This window comes from Falco punctatus (genome assembly GCF_963210335.1).
Source record: "Falco punctatus genome assembly, chromosome: 13".
NCBI lineage: Eukaryota > Metazoa > Chordata > Aves > Falconiformes > Falconidae > Falco > Falco punctatus.
Window position 1 is genome coordinate 28,501,132 of NC_137593.1, and position 18,490 is coordinate 28,519,621.

The following is an 18,490-nucleotide window of genomic DNA, read 5'->3' on the forward strand; positions in this document are numbered from 1 at the left end:
TTTTTGTAATCCCAGCCCTTCCTCCCCTTCCCCTCTGAGTCCAGAGTGTGGTATTGTTTCAGAGTCTGTGTTTCTGGGGCAGGAGTACGGGTGCTGTTGGGAGTGGACTGGCAGGAGGTCCTTCACGGGCTATGTTGGGCCCCTCACACGGCTGGGAAAGCAGAGGAAGAGAGTCTCCTAAGGCACCTGTGGGCTCTTAACTACCAAGTAGTCCTCGTGTCCCAAAAGTTAACGCTTGGTTTTTAAAGCTGAAGTCACAACAGCTTAGCAAAGACTCCTCAGACTTCCACGGTGGGGTTTTGGAAAACAATGGGAGTGGCTCCTTGTGGCCTTGGTTCTTCCTCGTTGCCCCCAAACATAACAAGTTGTCTGGAAAAGTTCACTTACCTCCTGCACTCTGTCCTCTGTGAGGACGGGTGAAGCTAACAGCACAGAAATAAAGATGTTTGAGTTGGAATGGCAAAAGCTACCTGGTTATGTGTGTCAGCAGCCCTTACCCTGGGACAGCTGCGAGTCGTTGGACTAACAAGGACCGGTCCCTTCGGTGACGTAAGCCACGAGCTGCTGTAAAGGGTGAAACTACAGCTGCTAATATCAGCCAAAGCTCTAGCTGCTTTGTTTGAACTGGGCGCTGGTAACCTGGCAGGGAGGTGCCTGTGCTGCTCTGGTCTCTGTTGTGAAGACCCTGCTGCTTTAAGCACCCCCACCAGAGACTCATCTCCTTGTTCTTCAGGAGTGGTAGCTGAACAATTCCTCAGGTGCCTGCGTCAGACTTGTACTTCGCTGTGACAGGGATGTAGGCAGTGAGAGAAATGAGTCAGTTGTTCACGTAGGATGGTGTTCTGTTTCTCTGGGGGCTTTTAGGGGCTATAAAGTGGGATTCTTACCGCTGCTGCCTTGTACCTCATCCCCTGCCTGGGAAGTGGATGGGATCAGTTTTCTCTATGTGGAAATGTTTGCCAGGGAGCAGCAGCATGAGACTCAAGGTAGTGGTTTTTGTTTGGTTTTCTTCATCGTGAGCTTTTTAAGTAGCTCAGCTCTGAGCGTGGAGAGATGGAGAGCAGCTCTGGCCCAGCCCTTGGGTGGGACGTTGCTAGACCAAGGGCAGCACACAACCCCTAAAGCGGCGGGAGCTGACGCAGCGGAAGCAGCAGCAGCAGGAAGGTTTCCTGTTGGATCCTTTGTACGTTTGGCTTGGCAGAGCAAAACAGGGGCTTTTGGAACAGCCGAGAGAGGGGGGAACAAGACAAACCTGGGGTGTCAAACCCGTGGTCTCAGTGCTGGTCTTCCTCAAAATCTGTAATGCGAAGCTGTAATCCCAGCTGAGGCCACTACCTTGGGCATCTGCCCTTTGATGACTAGCTCTTTCCAAGTGTCTGCAGGCAGCTTTGCCCCTGCTTTCCCCTCCCTTCCCCCCCCCCCCCCACCTTAGCTTAGATTTCTGAGAAACCTCAGATTTCAAAGAAACTGATATCTGTGTGCATGGGGCTGGATCCTGTTACCTGGGCCCCTCGAGGGTCTGTTTGATGATTATCTTTCTATTCTACTGGCACATGACCATGCTGCCAGTGCTCACCAGTAGCAATAAAGCCAAAAAGCCTGGACCTCACACCAAAGCCCCAGCTTCTGCACAGGAGAAGGTGGTGTGGTTTTTCCTGCCTGCTGCTAGGGGTGCAGGTAGTGCATTTGTTTCGGGCATGAGTACTCGTTCCTGCTGCTGCTTTTCCTATTCCTGCTAATTCTTTTCCTTCCTGTGGTTTGTGTTTTTTCCATTGTGGGTCTGTATTCCTTGGAGGCCAGCGCTATGTAGAACAGCAACAGTAGCTGCAAAGCCCCAGCTTTTACAAGGGTGAGAAGAAAAACAGAGAGGAAGCCCAAAATTGTGCTAAGCAGCCCTGCTTCCTTCCATCTTCCTATTCCCCCTGGCCGTGGGGTGTGTGCAGTGGTGTCCTTTGCCTTTCCCACCTTCAAAGCTGCCGGGGTTCCACGCTCTCACTGCGGGCAGTGGCGTACGCTGGTGCTTGCCAGGGTCTGGTTCAAACATTTCCTCTTGTCTGAGGGAAGTTGTGCTGCTTCTGGGGTTGTGGGAAGGTGTTTGTCCTCAAAGGGCTCCGAGGTGTCTGGCCAGGGGGCTGTAGGAGCTATTCAGTGTCCGTGGCATCCTGTGTCCGCTAGTTCGGTAATACTTGGCTGGTGTCAGTGAGTCATAGTGCACATGGACTCCTACATCATCTTCTTAGGAGGCTTAGATGTCCACATCGCCGCCTCTTGGTTTGGGACCAAGCAAGCGTCCTGAAAGCATGAACCTCTGAGCTGGGAATCCTGTAATGCACAGTCTTAATTTCCAACCCCTTCTGTTGTTCCTGAATTAGATCAAATAAAGCAAACGTTGTGGTCCCCTTTAACCCTAAATCCTTAGAGAAGTCTGGGATTGTTGAGGGTTTAGAAGTCCTTGCTGTTTTGAGGAGGGGGTGTTTAAGCAAGCACGGGGTTCTTGCCTGGCTGAGATGGGGTCCCGGTGTATTTCCGACGTGAGCGAGTTTGATTACCCACAGAAGTTCCTCCAGGGCCACACCACAGCCTTGCTTTGGGATACCCTCGCCTCACCCAGGCTGTTACCTGCCTTAGGTGGGATCCCTCCCGTCCCAGGCAAGGTGAAGGAGCAGGTGGGGTGAGGACCCCCTGGCAGGTAGATGATGGGGGTGAAAACAGAGGTCGGATCTGCTTTCCTGGGCAGCATCATGCCCTGGCAGCCTTGTCTGCTTCTGTCCCTCTGCAGTCTGGGCTTGCCCCATCTAAAGTCACACTGCCTGTCCCAGCCCGCGTGCTGACATTTTGGGGCTGCACCAGGGGCTTCAGCATTAGGTACGTGGGTGCCGGGGCGCAGCCTGGCCCAAGGGGGTCCTTTTCCCCCCCGATGGCTTCAGCCGTGCCGAGGGCCACTGCTGTCACTTCCCGGCACAGCAAGCGGCACTGCTTGCACAGAGCATCCCTCCTCCCCGGGCAGGGGCTGAAAGTGTTCCCAAACAGCGGTTTCTTTTTCCATGGAAACTTCTCTGCAAGTACAGTGCAAGTGAGCTCAAGATTTTCCCTGAAGAGTTTGTTATTGTAAAGTGCTTATCTGTATCTAAACTTTTCTGCTTCTGAGAGAGGCACTGGCGATAGGAGGGGGGAAGTGACTGGTTTCAGGAAAAAACGGCTCTGAAGGCACAGGGATCTGTGATGTTCCTGGACACATCTGCTCAAGTACCTGGAGACCGTGGGGGTCTCTCCTGGCAAGGTGAAGCGATGAATCCTTGCTGGAGTCCTCAATGGGATTCCTGGACAGCAGCCCCAGCTCTGCCCCCCGCCATCGGGCTGATGAGCGGCGCTGCCGGAGCATCTTGCGAGGGCTGGCTCGGTCCCAGCGGTCCCCAGGGAGGGGACAGCCCAGCTGGGGCAGGGCAGGAGGTGCGGTGGGACTGGCGGTGTCCTGCTGCCCAGAAGCCACCCTTCACCCCGAGTGCCACGTAGCCCTGTTTGCTGTTGCCTGTGGCCAGCAGCCAGCTTTCTCCTCCTCTTCCCTCTGGCTTGGTCAGGCACGCTGACCTGAGGCGAGCGGAACGGGAAGAGGCTGCGATGGGCCCCGGGCACCCGCGCGCCCTGCAAGGACCACGTGCCAGCGCAGCCCTTCCCTCGGCTGTTCAATATTTCCAGGGACCTGCCCATTCGTGTGGGAGCAGGAGGCTGCTAGAAAGTAGATACCCGACAGCCTCCACCTCCAAACTGTTGCCCCAAAAAAAAAATAAAATAAAAAGGAGCATCCCGTGCTCGGGGGAGGGCTGGCTGGGGGCTGTGCATATTGCAGCCCCCCTCAGCCCAGTGCAGCCCCCAGGTTACAAAGGATGTCCCAAAGCTGGTGATGAACGAAACTGTGTGGGGATGTGACAATGTGACTTCTGGGGAAATTTAGAAGAACAGAGCTTGTTTAATCCAGAAAAATGATGACACAAACACCGGCACCAAGTGCGTAGGGGGTGTTTACAAGGATAATCCTTTCTTCCTTCCAGATTTATGTCTGATGCTATGTGTTTTCCTAATAAGCCACATACGGGGGGTCCGAGCTGCTGCCTCCCCTTCTCACCCGGGCAGGCACAGGAGCCCATCACTGTGTTGTCAGGCAGGTCCCTTTGTCCCTGGGGCCAGGCAGGGCACCGCGGGTGGCTGGGGCAGGGAGCCAGGGATGCTGTGCCAGGGGCTTGAAGCTCTGGAAGGACACAGCCAGGGACACCGACACTGGGGTGGGAGCTGATGTGGGTGAAGGGCAAAGCTGGTTCTTAGCACATTGGCATCATCTTACTGGAGTGAGGTTCAAGGCTGGATGTTGTATCTCGACCCTTATCTGAGCCAGGGACAGCAGGGCTGAGTGATGGAAACCATGCGGCGCATGGAAAGCAAAGCCTCACACGGACAGCGGTGTGGATGGCCAGGTGGGTTTGCTTTGGGGCAGTGCTGCGTAGGAGGGTTGGTTAAAGCCTCCCAAGGTCTGCGTGCGGGTTTGTTCACCCTCTTGCAGAAAGCAAAAAAACCCCAAGGACCAAATTAAAAACATCCTTCTGTTGACAGGATACGCGGTTAGGTGTTGGCGCCTGTCCCGAGCTGTGATCAAGAGTGGAAGAATAACCAAATTTGGGAGAGGATTGGCCATGGATGTGGCTACCAGCTGCTGGAGAGGTGGTAGATGTTGGAGTGGTGGTGGAGAGGGACCCCAGCTCACCGGCCGGGGCAGCCAGGCCACGTGGCCCCAGCACGCTACGCTGGGCCAGGTATTGGTGGCCCTGCAATGAGGCAGTTGGGGTTTTGGGGTGAGGAGGAGAAACTTCAGGGCTGCGGTGCGCTGGAGGTAGATGCTGTTGCCACAACCCCTCTGCTCTTGGCCACCATGTCTGTGTCAGGCAGTGGTGCTGGTCCCCCTGCAGGAGGTGGCCCTGGGATGGGGGTGGCAGCCTTGGGCGCGGTGCCCCCAGGCACAGTTCGGGATGTGGCTGCCTCACCGGGTGCTGCAGTTTTGGGGGGATCCCCGCTGCTGGGGCCCCGTCCCCCTCTGAGCACTGGCGGAGACTCAAGAGACCAGCAGCAGAGTCGGCTCCTTTCTGGAGCGCTTTCCTGCTGCAGCCAACATGCACGGGGGGCCCAGGGGCAGGAAAAAGGCTTTTCCAGAGCTCTTTAAACAGGGACTTCCTCATCTGTCCAAAAAATTATTTATTTCAGCAACAAAAAGCCAAACAAGCCCTGTTGTTCCAAACCACCTCGGTTTCTCCAGCCTGGGTCTGTCCCAGGTGCCATCCCTGCTGCCAGCCCGTGCCCGACGGCACCGTCGCAGCCTGGGGGTCCCGTGGGACCCACGCTCTGCCCTCCCAGCTGGAGCGAGGAGCTGCTGGGGGGGAACCTGGCATGAGAGTCACTCCAGGTCCTGTGACCACAGGGCAGCACCTGCCTCCACGTGGAGGCAGCGGAGATGCCCCAGGTCCAAAACCCAAAGCAGAGCTGTGAATGCCGTGGCTCCTCACTGGAAGCTGGCGATGAGTGTTTTTATCCCTTCGTGGGGAGCAAACCTACCACGCTTGACCTCCAGCATCAGCCTCATCCCCCCTGGTGCCCGCGTGGTGGGGACACGCCGTGCTCAGCCCGCGGCAGAGCTCCTGCCAAGGTCGCTGCTGTAGAAGCCGAGCAATGACGTTGATGTGCCTCAGCCTTGTTGTTTTGGATCCTTCAGCCTCTTGGCTGCCATTTCCCTTTTCCAAAGAAGTCCACTGAAGGGTGGGGAGCACCCTGGCCCCTGCCCTGGGAGCCTGGTGGGGGCGGGGGCTGCCCGGGTGGGTGGCCCGTGGCCAGGGTGATGAGATGTGGTCTTTGGAGACCTCCTCCTCCATCCCTCCTTAAGGACAACCGCTATGTCATCTTCCCATCCCCTTTCTGTCCTGCAACTCCTTTTCTGCCTTCCCCCCTGCCCACCCTTTCGTTCTTGCTTTGAGCTGCAGGGAAGGGTATTTAGAAAGGGGTGAGCTGGGGGTTAATCCAGGGAAGCTCCTTGCTCCTGTGCTGTCCCCTCTTTTGGTGGCCCACGCCAGCTCCTGGCTCACCCCCAGCCCCTCCTGCCCTCGGGGCAGTGGAGATGAACACGAGAGGGTGTCGTGCTCAAAATCTTGCTATGAAGGGAAACACAGCCAGGATTTGTTATTACTATAACCAAGGTTTAAACAGTCAAAGAGCAGCTTTTAGCTCGGATCTAGATCGCGGAAAAGGAAAGCAAAGCAGTGACTCTGCTGTGCTGTGGTGGCAACACATCCCTGCGCTTCTTTAGCTGCTCCTTGGGCCTTTCCACCGTGCCCGCCCTGCCCCTCGCCTGGTGTCCCCTGCTCCCGTATCCCTCCGGGCAGCATCCTTACGGGAGAGCGTTAAAGGCATTCATCTGCTCAGAAAAAGCATCTCCCGTTACAGCTGCCTGTGCTCAGCCTTGGTGTCTCCCTCGAGGACAAGGAAATGAAAAATAAACGAAGCGCTGCCACTTGGCCATTGGCAAAATGCCTTCAGCGAGTCAGCCCGAGGCTGTGGGCAGCACGAACCGAGCTCCGGAGGCGCAAACCCCCCCAGCCCCTTTCCAGAGGCCTCGCAAACTCGTTGCACGGGCCGGGGTCCCACACAGGGGCTGGCCACGCTGAGGAGCACCTCGCAGCCCCCACTCCCATGCCTGCCCCCCGTGATGGACCTGCAGCCCCACATCGGCGCTGCGGGGGGGAAGGGAGAGCAACCAAACGCACTGTGAGCGCTGGCGGGCGGTTTTATTGCACGACATCTCGAAGCGGTGCCACAAAGGTGTGACATCCTTGCCCCCTGTCCCATGTTTTTATCCCCACTGGCACAGGGATACGTGAGGGTCTCAGTGCCATCCTTTTAACCCTCTCCTGACTGTTCCTCCTGCCAATTGCCCCCCTCCCCACCTTCTTGTTTTTTTCCATCCATGCCAAGCATATTTCTGTGTTAAGCCTCAGCGCACCGTGCCAGCCCAGCGCAGGGACCGTCCCTGGGGCAGGGTGCTGCTGCTGGGGGGGTCAGCCCTGCTGGGGCCAGGCAGGGAAGCCACCGGTGTCCTCTGGGAGCAAAGCTCGTGGCGCTGGGGAGATGCATCCTTTGTGGGGCACGGGCTCGGTCCCTCCATGGGGCGATGATGGGTCCATCTCCTGCCTTCGTGGGGTGACGTGGGATGGCTGACGGCTCCGCTAGCAGCTCCCTCCTGTGCACAAGAAGATCCCCACAGCGATGCCCAGCAAGGCGAAGGCCCCCAGGATCAGGCCCAGCACCAGTGGGGCATGCGACCGGCTGCTCTGTTTTCCTGCAAAAGGCAAGAGGGATGGAGGTGACAACTGGGGTCACCCCCACCGCGCCACTGTGTCCCGTCCCAGCCCCGGCACGGACCTGTCCTGGCGCTCTGAGCCTGCAGGATGCCAACGCAGGTGGTGTTGAGGAAATGCTGGAGGTCCTTGGTGGTCCTGCTGTACTTCATCAGCTCCTTCTCGGCAAAGGTGGCCACCGCGTCCCTGCCGGGCCAGTGCCGCTTCCAGGTGGCGCTGGGGACGTGGAAGCTGAGGAAAGCTGTCCCATTGAGGGTCACCTCGTAGAAGCTGTGGGCCGTGCCGTTGGGGAAGAGCTGACAGCCCAGGTGGCAGCACAAGCTCTGGGTGTCTGCAGGGACAGAGTGGGGGTCAGGGTCAGCATGTCCCAGCCTCGGCAGCCCACTGCCGTCACCAGCATCAAGCTGTGCCCCGAGTTTGCAAGGCCTCAGCCCCCACCACCCGGCCCACCGGCGCTTTGGCTTCGCTCCGTTTGGTGGCAGCGAGGTTTCGCGTGGTGGGGTGGCCATGCTTATTTTTCCTTTTCTTATCTGGGGACAGCACAGCCTCGGGTTACAGGGATGGTGGTTGTGCAGCACAGGGCGCCGAAGGATGTGGCACTGCCAGCCTGGGAACACTGGGCAAGGAGAGGCATGGGGCGCGCCAGGGACCCCGAGGTGGGACAGGGCTCCCCGAGTGCCAGGCAGGGAAACCCAGGGCTGGGGCAAAAACTGCTGGGGGGGGGTGACAAAGAAAATGAAGGTAAAACACTCTGGGCAGGAGCATCAGAGGAAACACGGGCATGTGGACTGATGCAGGCAGGAGCAACGAAACCATGAAACCTTCGCTGCCAGCATCCCACCCCTGCTGCAGAGGCTGCAGGGTGCAGGCAGGGCACAGGCACAATGCAGGCAAGATGCAGGCAGGGTGTAGGGGGATGCAGGCAGGGTGTAGGGGGGTGCAGGCAGTGCCGGCAGGGTGCTGGCAGGGTGTAGGGGGGTGCAGGCAGGGTGCCAGCAGGATGCAGGCAGGGTGTAGGGAGGTGCAGGCAGGGTGTAGGGGGGTGCAGGCAGGGTGTAGGGGGGGTGCAGGCAGTGCCGGCAGGGTGCAGGCAGGGTGTAGGGGGGTGCAAGCGGGGTGCAGGCAGGGTGCAGGTGGGATGCAGGCAGGGTCCCTACACCTCACCATCCCCCCAGCTGCAGCCCCCAGCCCTTTCCCTGAGGGGCAGCAGGAGGCTGAGCATCCCCCTCTTCCCAGGGTGAGCTCCAGGTAAGAAACTCCCAGCTCTGCAGCAGGGCTCCTTTTGCCCAGAGACAGGTTCTGCATGTGGCCATGTCCCCATCCCTTTGCCCAGCTGTCCCCAGAGAGCTGTCCCCATGTCTAGGCAGCACAGCGGGGCTCCCTTTCCCCAGTGGGACCCGGCGCGCCTGTGCCCCCCTCTGGGTACCACTCACAGTTGATGGGCCTCTCCTTGCTGAAGAACTTCACCAGCTGGCTGAAGAGCTGCAGGTAGGTGTCCACATCCTGCTGCCGCCTGGCCCAGGCGTCAGGGGCCTCCAGCGGCAGCACCTGGGTGACATTAAACCCCTCCAGGAGGTGGCTGAGCTGCCCGTCCAGGCTGGCGTTCCCCCAGAAGACGGAGCTGCCGTCGGAGACGCGGGTCCATTGCAGCATGGTGAAGGTGAGTGGGACTGCGAGAGATGCCGGACATCACCCACCGCTCAGTCCCCTCCAGACATCACCCACCCCTCTGTCCCCTCCGGACATCACCCACCCCTCTGTCCCCTCCAGACATCACCCACCGCTCAGTTCCCTCTGGACATCACCCACCGCTCAGTCCCCTCCGGACATCACCCACCCCTCTGTCCCCTCCAGACATCACCCACCGCTCAGTTCCCTCTGGACATCACCCACCGCTCAGTCCCCTCCGGACATCACCCACCCCTCTGTCCCCTCCAGACATCACCCACCGCTCAGTTCCCTCTGGACATCACCCACCGCTCAGTCCCCTCCGGACATCACCCACCCCTCTGTCCCCTCCAGACATCACCCACCGCTCAGTTCCCTCTGGACATCACCCACCGCTCAGTCCCCTCCGGACATCACCCACCCCTCTGTCCCCTCCAGACATCACCCACCGCTCAGTTCCCTCTGGACATCACCCACCGCTCCGTCCCCTCTGGACATCACCCACCCCTCTGTCCCCTCCGGACATCACCCACCGCTCCGTCCCCTCTCCACAAACCATGTCCCCCCCTCCATGCCAACCCCAAGCCTCTCCAACCCCACCGCCACCGTGTCCCTGCCTCACCTGCCTGGCCCGCACCGCAGCCCAGGGCCCCGCAGAGCAGCAGCACCCGGAGCATCGTGGGGACAGGGACAGGGACAGGGCTGGGTACGGAGGGTGCCCCGCTGGCCTGGCGGGGAGTTAAGGGCTGGGGAGGTGGGGCTGCGGGAGGAGGAGAGCGGGACTCGGGCCAGGTCTCTCCCATTTCCTTATCCCGGGCCACCCACACCCCTTCCCTGCCGGCCGTGCGGGGGGTGCTGGGCCCCACAGGACCCGGTGATGCTGACGCAGGATGAGGCGCCAAGCTCGCCAGCGCCTGCCTCAGTTTCCCCGTCCCTCCGCTAGGCAGGGCCCGTCCCCGCTCCCCTGGGTGGGGCGGGGGGCCGGCAGGGACCCAGCGGTGCGGGGGCTGCTCCGGGAGGGATGGGGGGACACGCTGTGCCCCTCGGGGGGCCTGGGGCAGATGGCCAGTGCTGGCACTCCAGTCAAGCACAGCTGTGGCAGGACCCCCACCCCTGGCAGGATGTGACCCTCGGGATGCAGCATCCCTGAAGCCACTGTAATGAGCTGGGTGGGGACTTGGGACCGAGAAACCTCTGCCCGGGATCACGCTGTGTGGGTTTTAATTACACCTAAAGTAATTATACACACATGAAATAATGGAATTTTTATTAAAATACCCAGTTTTCCCCGTTGGATCAGCCTGGGCGGCAGCACATACCAGCATGGCATCACCTGCCACAGCAGAGTGTGCCATGGTATGGCGCAGTACAGCATGGTATGGCGCAGTATGGCACAGTATGGTGTGGTACAGCTCAGTACAGCACAGTATGGCGCAGTACAGCATGATATGGTGTGGTATGGCAAAGTAGGGCACAATATGACACAGCATGACACAGTATGGCGCCATATGGTGCAGTATGGCATAGTATTGCACACTATGGAACTGCACGGTTTGGTATGGCACACAAGGCACAGTACAGCACCACATGGTGCAGTATGGTGTGGTATGGCACAATACGGTATGGTATGGTGCAGTATGGCATGGTATAGCACCACATGGCATGGTATGGCACAGTCTGGCACAACATGGTTGCTATATGGCACAGCACGATGCAATATGGTGCCATATGGCACAGCATGGCACAGTATGGCACAATATGGGACGGTATGGCACAGTATAGCACCACATGGTGCAGTATGGCACCACATGGCACAGTATGGTGTGGTATGGTGCAGCATGGCACCGCATGGCACAGTATGGTGTGGTATGGCACTGCAAGGCGCAGTGTGGTGTGGTATGGCACAGTATGATAGCATGGCACAGTATGATGGTATGGCGCAGTATGATGGTATGGTGCAGTATGGCACTGTATGGCACGGTATGGTGTGATATGGCACAGTATAGTGTGGTATGGCTTAGTGTGATGGTATGGTGCAGTATGGCACCGCATGGCACAGTATGGTGTGATATGGCGCAGAATGGTGTGGTATGGTGCAGTATAGTGTGGTATGGCACAGTATGGCACCGCATGGTGCAGTATGGCACAATATGGTGTGGTATGACGCAGTATGGCACCGCACAGTGTGGTGTGGTATGGCTTAGTGTGATTGTATGGTGCAGTATGGCACCGCATGGCACAGTATGGTGTGATATGGCACAGAATGGTGTGGTATGGTGCAGTATAGTGTGGTATGGCACAGTATGGCACCACATGGTGCAGTACGGCACAATACGGTGTGGTATGGTGCAGTATGGCACCGCACAGCATGGTATGGTGCGCTACGGCGCACTATGGTGTGGTATGGCGCAGTATGGCACCACATGGCGCAGACTGGCACAATATGGTGTGGTACGGCGCAGCACCGCCCCGCATGGCGCGGTATGGCAGAGTTTGGCACAACATGGCGGGGCGGGGCCGAGGGCGGGGGCGGGGCCGCCGCGGGGCGTGTCCCGGCGGGGCGGGGTCGGCGGCGCCGGTGCCGGGAGCGCAGCGATGGCGGCGGCGGAGCTGGAGCGGCTGCGGATGGCGGGGGCCGGCATGGCCATTGCCGTGCTCACCAGCGGCGGCGACGCGCAAGGTGCGGCGGGGGAGCGGGGCCGGGGCCGGGGCCGGGCGGTAGCGGGGCCGGGGCCGGGGCCGGGGCCGGGCGGGAGCGGCATCCGCGGGGCCTCGGGGCGCGCAGCCGGGACGCGGCCCACGCTCCTGCCCGGGAGCCCGCGGCGGGGGAGGGGACGGACGGGCACCCCGCTCCCGTGTGTCCTCCACGCACGGGAAGGGTCGCCGCGGCCCACCCGCGCCACCTCCCCGTGCCCACCCCCGAGCACCCGCCGTGGGGGTCGCGGCACCCCGGGGTGGCTGACGGGTCTCGCTCACCTGCGGCTGCCACCCGTGCGCGGAGCTCCCCGGTCTCTGGGCCCCCCCACTCGAGGGGGCGGGACACCCCTGGGATCCGGTGCCCCGTGGGGTGTGGGGTCCCTCGAGGTCACCCTGGCTCACCTCTCGCTTTGCCAGGGATGAACGCCGCCGTCCGCGCCGTCACCCGCATGGGGATATACGTGGGAGCCAAGGTCTTCCTTATCTACGAGGTTGGGGCACCCCCATGCTCCCCATCACGGGTGGGGGGCAGCTGCCCCCCCTGTGCCAGGGTCCCCCTCACCCCCATCTTCTTCGCAGGGCTACGAGGGGCTGGTGGAGGGGGGTGACAACATCAAGCAAGCCAACTGGCTCAGCGTCTCCAACATCATCCAGCTGGTGAGGCTCACCGGTGGGGACACGGGACCCCCAAATCCAACCACCACCCCCAAAAAAAGCTACATGACAAGCTGTGCCCCCCCCCCCCTTTTCCTCTGCAGGGCGGGACGGTGATTGGCAGTGCCCGCTGCAAGGCCTTCACCACCCGCGCGGGCCGGCTGCGGGCCGCCCGTAACCTGGTGGAGCACGGCATCACCAACCTCTGCGTCATCGGCGGGGACGGCAGCCTGACGGGCGCCGACATCTTCCGCTCTGAGTGGGGTGGGCTGCTGGAGGAGCTGGTCCAAGACGGTGGGTGACCCCCCCTCCCAAACGCACTGGGTGGGGAGAGTGAAAGCATTCAAAGGGTGCTGAGCTCCAGAGGTGCCACCCTGTCACTGTGACCCCCAGGGAGGGCTGGGCTCCTCCGCTGCTCGGCAGGATCCGGCCCGATGCTGGTGGGGGATGGGGGCACCCCAAAATAATCAGTGGCATGGCGGTCCCCCCCGGCAGGGCAGATCAGCGAGGAGGTGGCGCGGGAGAACTGCCGCCTGAACATCGTGGGGCTGGTGGGCTCCATCGACAACGACTTCTGCGGCACCGACATGACCATCGGCACCGACTCGGCGCTGCACCGCATCATGGAGGTGATCGACGCCATCACCACCACGGCGCAGAGGTGAGCGGGCTTGGGGCTGGGGGCTGGACCCCCCGGGAGCAGCGCACCCACCTTCCTTCTCCTCCCACCCATGTCCTTGCAGCCACCAGCGGACATTCGTGCTGGAGGTGATGGGCCGCCACTGTGGGTAAGCCCCTGCGGTGTGACGGGGTGCCACGTTCGGGGGCCAGGCCCGGTGCTGCCACCACCGTGTCCCCCCAGGTACCTGGCGCTGGTGTCTGGATTGGCCTCGGGCGCCGACTGGCTCTTCATCCCTGAGTCCCCTCCGGAGGACGGCTGGGAGGACCTCATGTGTGAGAGGCTTGGGGAGGTGAGGGGGGGGTTCCTAAGGTCCTGTCCCCATTTTCACCCCAGAGCATCCCCGCAGGCACCCGGGCTGAGCCCCACAGCCTGTGCCCAGCCCCTGCGAAGCTTCGGGAGCTCCCACCATTGTCCCTGTGAAACGGGGCACTCAGCCGAGCGCAAATCCAGCCCTCGCGTGCCAGGGGCACCGCTGGCTCGGGGGCTCAGCCACCCTGAGCCACCCCCCAGGCAGCAGCTGGTGGCAAGCGGGGGAGGGTGCTCAGGCTCGGCCGCCGGTGAGTTTTGGCTAAGCCGTGGCAGCTCTTTTTCTCCCCTCACACCAGACACGCAGCAGAGGGTCGCGGCTCAACATCATCATCATTGCCGAGGGTGCCATCGACCGCAGTGGCAAACCCATCTCCTCCAACTACGTGAAGGATGTAAGCGCCCGCTCTGGCACCCACTCCGGCACCCAGGGTGACTGGCGGGTCCCCAGCGTGACATCCTCTCTTCTCCGCAGCTGGTGGTGCAACGCTTGGGCTTTGACACGCGGGTCACCGTCCTCGGCCACGTCCAGCGCGGAGGGACCCCGTCAGCATTTGACCGTGTGCTGGTAGGTCCTGGGGGAGGACACGGAGCGGGGGTCACCCTGCAGAAAGCAGCAGGCTGGTGGGGAACCCCGCTCCTGCGTTCCCTCTGCCTGTTGCAAAGGACTTGAGGCTCAGACGGCCCCCGCAGGGGTGGCCCCCGCTGTGCCGAGCAGAGCCGCATGCCCAGGTCCCCTCATTTGCTGCAAATTTCACGGGTTGTTGAAATGAAACCAGCAGCTCTCTGGCTGTGAGTTGGGTGTGCCAGCAGCCGCCTGGTTTCCAAGGTCGTGGGAGCATCCCTGTGTGAGCACAGGGGAGCATCCCGCCTGGCTGGCGTGGGTGGCCCCAGCGTCACGAGGCGGCGGGTGCCCCTTGCCTGTTGCAGAGCAGCAAGATGGGGATGGAGGCAGTGATGGCGTTGCTGGAGGCCACGCCAGACACCCCCGCCTGCGTGGTGAGCCTCTCGGGGAACCAGTCAGTGCGGCTGCCACTCATGGAGTGCGTCCAGGTGGTGAGTATCGGGGCGGGGGGTGTATGTCAGGCACGCCAGCCCGCTGGGTGGGGGTCCTGCTCCCCTCCCCATAAGCGTGGGTGTCACGGTGCTGCATCTCTCCTCCCCCCAAGACAAAGGACGTGCAGAAGGCCATGGATGAGAAGAGGTTTGAGGAGGCCATCCAGCTCCGTGGGAGGTGAGGAGTGGGGACCGGGATGGGGGGAGACATCCCTATGGAGTGGCCAAAAGGACATGCTGGTCTGGGGGCTTCTCCCTTGGGGGGGAACCATGGGCTCCTGCAGCTGGGAGGGCATCCCCCCCCACGCCTCGGGGTCCAGGCGCCCCTCGGGGCCACGCAGCCTTGTCCTTGCAGGAGCTTTGAGAACAACTGGAACATCTACAAGCTGCTGGCACACCAGAAACCGGCGCAGGAGAAGGTAAGGAGGGATGAGGAGCAGCAGGGGACATTATCCCTGCCTTGGGAACACACACCAACGTGCCATCCCCATCCCTGTCCCTGCAGAGCCCCTTCAGCCTGGCCATCCTGAATGTGGGTGCCCCCGCCGCCGGCATGAACGCTGCCGTCAGGTCGGCCGTGCGGATCGGCATCTGCCAGGGGCACACCATCTACGTGGTGAGCGACGGCTTCGAGGGCTTGTCCAAGGGGCAGGTAAGGGGGACGGTGAGCCTGGGTGCTGTGGGTTTCCCAAGGGGGTGGGTTTGGGCTTGGGGGGCAGCGGCAGGGTGCTTCTCCCATCCTAAAACCGAGCGCTGCTGCTTGCAGATCCGTGAGGTGGGCTGGCACGACGTGGCAGGCTGGCTGGGACGTGGCGGGTCCATGCTGGGCACCAAGCGGTAAGTGCAGCCCCAGGGGGCTGGGAGGGGAGGGGACACCCCTGTCCTCACCCCACGGCCTCTCCTCCCCTTCCCTACCGCAGGACGCTGCCCAAGACCTGCATGGAAAAGATTGTGGAGAACGTGCGGAAATTCAACATCCAGGGGCTGCTGGTCATCGGGGGGTTTGAGGTGTGGGGGCATCCTCAGCTCTGGTTTGTGGGGCTGCCGGCATCGCGGGCGGCGCAGGCCACCCCGGGCCACCCCTTCTGGGATGTGGATCCGGCCCCAGGGCATCTCCCGAGTCCTCGGCTCCTTGCAGGCGTACGAGGGGGTGCTGCAGCTGGTGGAGGCCCGCGGGCAGTACGAGGAGCTCTGCATCATCATGTGCGTCATCCCTGCCACCATCAGCAACAACGTGCCGGGGACCGACTTCAGCCTGGGCTCGGACACAGCTGTCAATGCGGCCATGGAGGTGAGGGAGGGCAGGGGGCAGCTCGCTGGGTCCCAGGTCCTGCCGTGTTTTGGGATGGCATGCGGGAACGAACCAGCGTCCCATCCCGGGCAGCAAGGACAGGTTTTCCTGGTGTGACCCCCGGCTTCTCCTGGTGCAGAGCTGTGACCGCATCAAGCAGTCGGCCTCAGGCACCAAGCGCCGCGTCTTCATCGTGGAGACAATGGGGGGCTACTGCGGGTACCTGTCGACTGTCACTGGCATTGCAGTGGGCGCCGATGCCGCCTACGTCTATGAAGATCCCTTCACCATCCATGACCTGAAGGTGAGCAGAGTAGGAGCTGCTTTCTGGCAGCATCGTTTGGGTAAAATAGGATGGAAAACTGGGAAAGGGAAGGCTCCGAGGCAGGGCAGAGTTTGGAGGAACATGGCCAAGCCCCGTGAAGCTGCTGGGTTGACGTTAGTGGCACTTGGGTCCAAACAAGAGGACCAGAGGGACCCAGGATGGCTGCCAGCATCCTGGCGTTCATCTTGCAGGCCAACGTGGAACATTTGACTGACAAAATGAAGACGGATATCCAGAGAGGGCTGGTACTGCGGTGAGTTGGGGACGCCTGGGGTCACTCACTGAAAAACCCAGCCCTGTGGCAGGGAGCAAGGCCAGAGCTGAGCCCTTCCCGTGGCCAGAGACAGTCCCTGAGTGCAGCGAGGTTTGGCACGGTGGGCGCGTGGCATCCTGCCCGGGGTTGCCACGCTCGGCCAGAGGGATGGTCCTGTGCTGGATGCCTCTGCTGCTGTCCCCACCCTGCCCCAGCATCCTGGGCCGATGGGCTGGCGCTCTGGGCCTCAGGTAGAACAAAACCCAGCAAAAATAGGTGTTTAGGGGAGCACAGAGGGACCCCTTGGGGATGCCAGATCGTGGAGCAGCCCCCCCAATCCCTTCCCTCTGCTCCCCAGCAATGAGAAGTGCCATGAGCACTATACCACCGAGTTCCTCTACAACCTCTACTCCTCTGAGGGCAAAGGCATCTTTGACTGCAGGATTAACGTTCTGGGCCACCTCCAGCAGGTACAGGGGACAGGGCAACATGGGCCACTGCTTTCCCCAAGACTTGGATGGGCCTGACATCACCATGTCTTTGTCCCCAGGGGGGAGCCCCGACCCCCTTTGACCGCAACTACGGGACCAAGCTGGGAGTGAAGGCGGTGCTGTGGATGTCAGAGAAGCTGGAGGAGGTCTATCGTAAGGGTGAGCCGAGGGCTGTGGGTTCTGTGGTGGGGTGTGGGGAGGCTGGTGGCACCGGGCAGCCCCTGCTGCTCTGGTCTTGGCCACTTGGCCCCCGGCAAGGCAGCCACAGTCGACAGTGTCCTCCTACCCAGGGCGTGTGTTTGCCAACTCGGGAGACTCTGCCTGCGTGATCGGGCTCAGGAAGAAGGTGGTGGCCTTCAGCCCCGTGACGGAGCTCAAGAAAGTCACTGATTTTGAGTAAGTCCCATCCCCATGTCCCAGCAGTTCACCAGGTCCCAGGGGGACCTTCCCAGGTTCTAGAGCCATGTCTCCCCCTGCGCAGGCACAGGCTGCCCCAGGAGCAGTGGTGGCTGAACCTGCGGCTGATGCTGAAGATGCTCGCCAACTACCAGATCAGCCTGACCGAGTACATCTCGGGGAAGATGGAGCACGTCACCCGCCGCACACTCAGCATTGAGAAGGGCTTCTAGTCCCACCAGCCCAAGCCGTAGCCCCCACCCACATCCTCTCCATCCCCACGTGCTGCTCGGGGAGCGCCGGGTCTCCCCTGTTCTCAGTAGCCGTGTAGCTTCGCCATCAACCCCTTAAAGCAGGCAGAGCCTGGCTGTGGCTCCCAAAACAGCACAGTCCTGCCCCAGGTGGCTGGTCCAGGGTCTGATCCCTGTGCAGATGCAGAAAAGAGGTGTTGCTAGAGCCCAGCTGCGGAGCCCAGACCCTTAATCTTCCCTTAGTAGTTTATTGCTGTTATTTAATGATGGGGTATCTTGATTCCTTATGTAGCGGCTTGACCGCCTAAGCCAACTGCTGCTTTTAGTCACCTGCCTTGCGCGCAGGAGGGAAGCTGAGGAGGATACGCTGCGATCCCGGAGTGGGTAGGGGGCTGGTTCCAGGGGCTTTTGGCTGCCCCGTGAGGTAAAGCTCCATCCTCCCATGGCATTTGCCCAATGGCATGTGTGGAGGGCGCAGCACAGGGTACCAGTCCTGGCAAGCCCCTCTTCCCTGGCCACCTTGCATGACGCTTGGCTGTGACCGTCACTGTGTGGCCTCGGGTGCCATGCCTGTCATCTCACCACTGCTCTGTGACACTCCCAAATCTTGTACTGTTCGCAGCGCTGCTCTCCTCCTCTAGAGATAAAACCCGCTGGAGCCAAACCTGCCTCGCTGGAGAGTGGTCATTGTGCGCCAAGTCCCCGTGGGAAGGGAAGCGGGGGCAGACCGGGGGTTACGGTTGGGGGGACAGTCCCCATGAACAAAGCCAGATGGTCTCCCAGAGCTGGATTAATGCTGGGCCAGGAGGTTTCCCTGCTTCTGTCCTCAAAGCCTGAGAGAGCGGGACCGCAGGCGGCCTCTGCCTTGCCGGGCCGTGGCGGTTGCAAGGTCAGCATCCCTCTGCAGGCAGACTTCGCAATCCCAGAGAAAAATTGCTTCTTCCTTGTTTTGGTTCCCACCTTCAAAGAAAGCGCAGAAGTGATTTATGGCGGCGAGATGTTTGTTAAGGCAGTTTCTCAGGGCAGTTG

General features: G+C 61.1%; 2 protein-coding genes across 2 annotated transcripts; one reads left to right on the forward strand and one right to left on the reverse strand.

Annotated features, from left to right (window-relative positions):
- Positions 1-18: 18 nt before the first annotated feature.
- PROCR (protein C receptor) lies at positions 19-11,498 on the reverse strand. The gene is made up of 4 exons (XM_080409862.1): positions 9,682-11,498; positions 8,825-9,061; positions 7,456-7,722; positions 19-7,372 (listed from the first exon to the last, which is right to left on the reverse strand). The coding sequence occupies exons 1-4, from the start codon at positions 9,860-9,862 to the stop codon at positions 7,260-7,262; spliced, it is 798 nt and encodes a 265-aa protein (XP_080265988.1). The 5' UTR covers positions 9,863-11,498; the 3' UTR covers positions 19-7,259.
- Positions 11,499-11,588: 90 nt separating this feature from the next.
- On the forward strand, positions 11,589-18,125 carry PFKL (phosphofructokinase, liver type). The gene is made up of 22 exons (XM_080409740.1): positions 11,589-11,739; positions 12,174-12,247; positions 12,336-12,413; positions 12,515-12,704; positions 12,906-13,071; positions 13,154-13,198; positions 13,273-13,381; positions 13,698-13,793; positions 13,874-13,966; positions 14,329-14,454; positions 14,568-14,632; positions 14,810-14,873; positions 14,960-15,106; positions 15,221-15,291; positions 15,375-15,462; positions 15,593-15,745; positions 15,885-16,049; positions 16,262-16,323; positions 16,682-16,793; positions 16,874-16,973; positions 17,105-17,210; positions 17,296-18,125. The coding sequence occupies exons 1-22, from the start codon at positions 11,655-11,657 to the stop codon at positions 17,441-17,443; spliced, it is 2,343 nt and encodes a 780-aa protein (XP_080265866.1). The 5' UTR covers positions 11,589-11,654; the 3' UTR covers positions 17,444-18,125.
- Positions 18,126-18,490: the final 365 nt, after the last annotated feature.

Coding starts and splice junctions, on each gene's coding strand:
- PROCR (XM_080409862.1), bottom strand. CDS start 9,862: ATGGGAGAGACCTGGCCCGAGTCCCGCTCTCCTCCTCCCGCAGCCCCA. Junction 9,062..9,681: donor CTGCGGTGCGGGCCAGGCAG/GTGAGGCAGGGA, acceptor CATCTCTCGCAG/TCCCACTCACCTTCACCATG. Junction 7,373..7,455: donor GGCTCAGAGCGCCAGGACAG/GTCCGTGCCGGG, acceptor TGCCTTTTGCAG/GAAAACAGAGCAGCCGGTCG.
- PFKL (XM_080409740.1), top strand. CDS start 11,655: ATGGCGGCGGCGGAGCTGGAGCGGCTGCGGATGGCGGGGGCCGGCATG. Junction 14,455..14,567: donor TCATGGAGTGCGTCCAGGTG/GTGAGTATCGGG, acceptor CCTCCCCCCAAG/ACAAAGGACGTGCAGAAGGC. Junction 16,974..17,104: donor GGAGGAGGTCTATCGTAAGG/GTGAGCCGAGGG, acceptor CCTCCTACCCAG/GGCGTGTGTTTGCCAACTCG.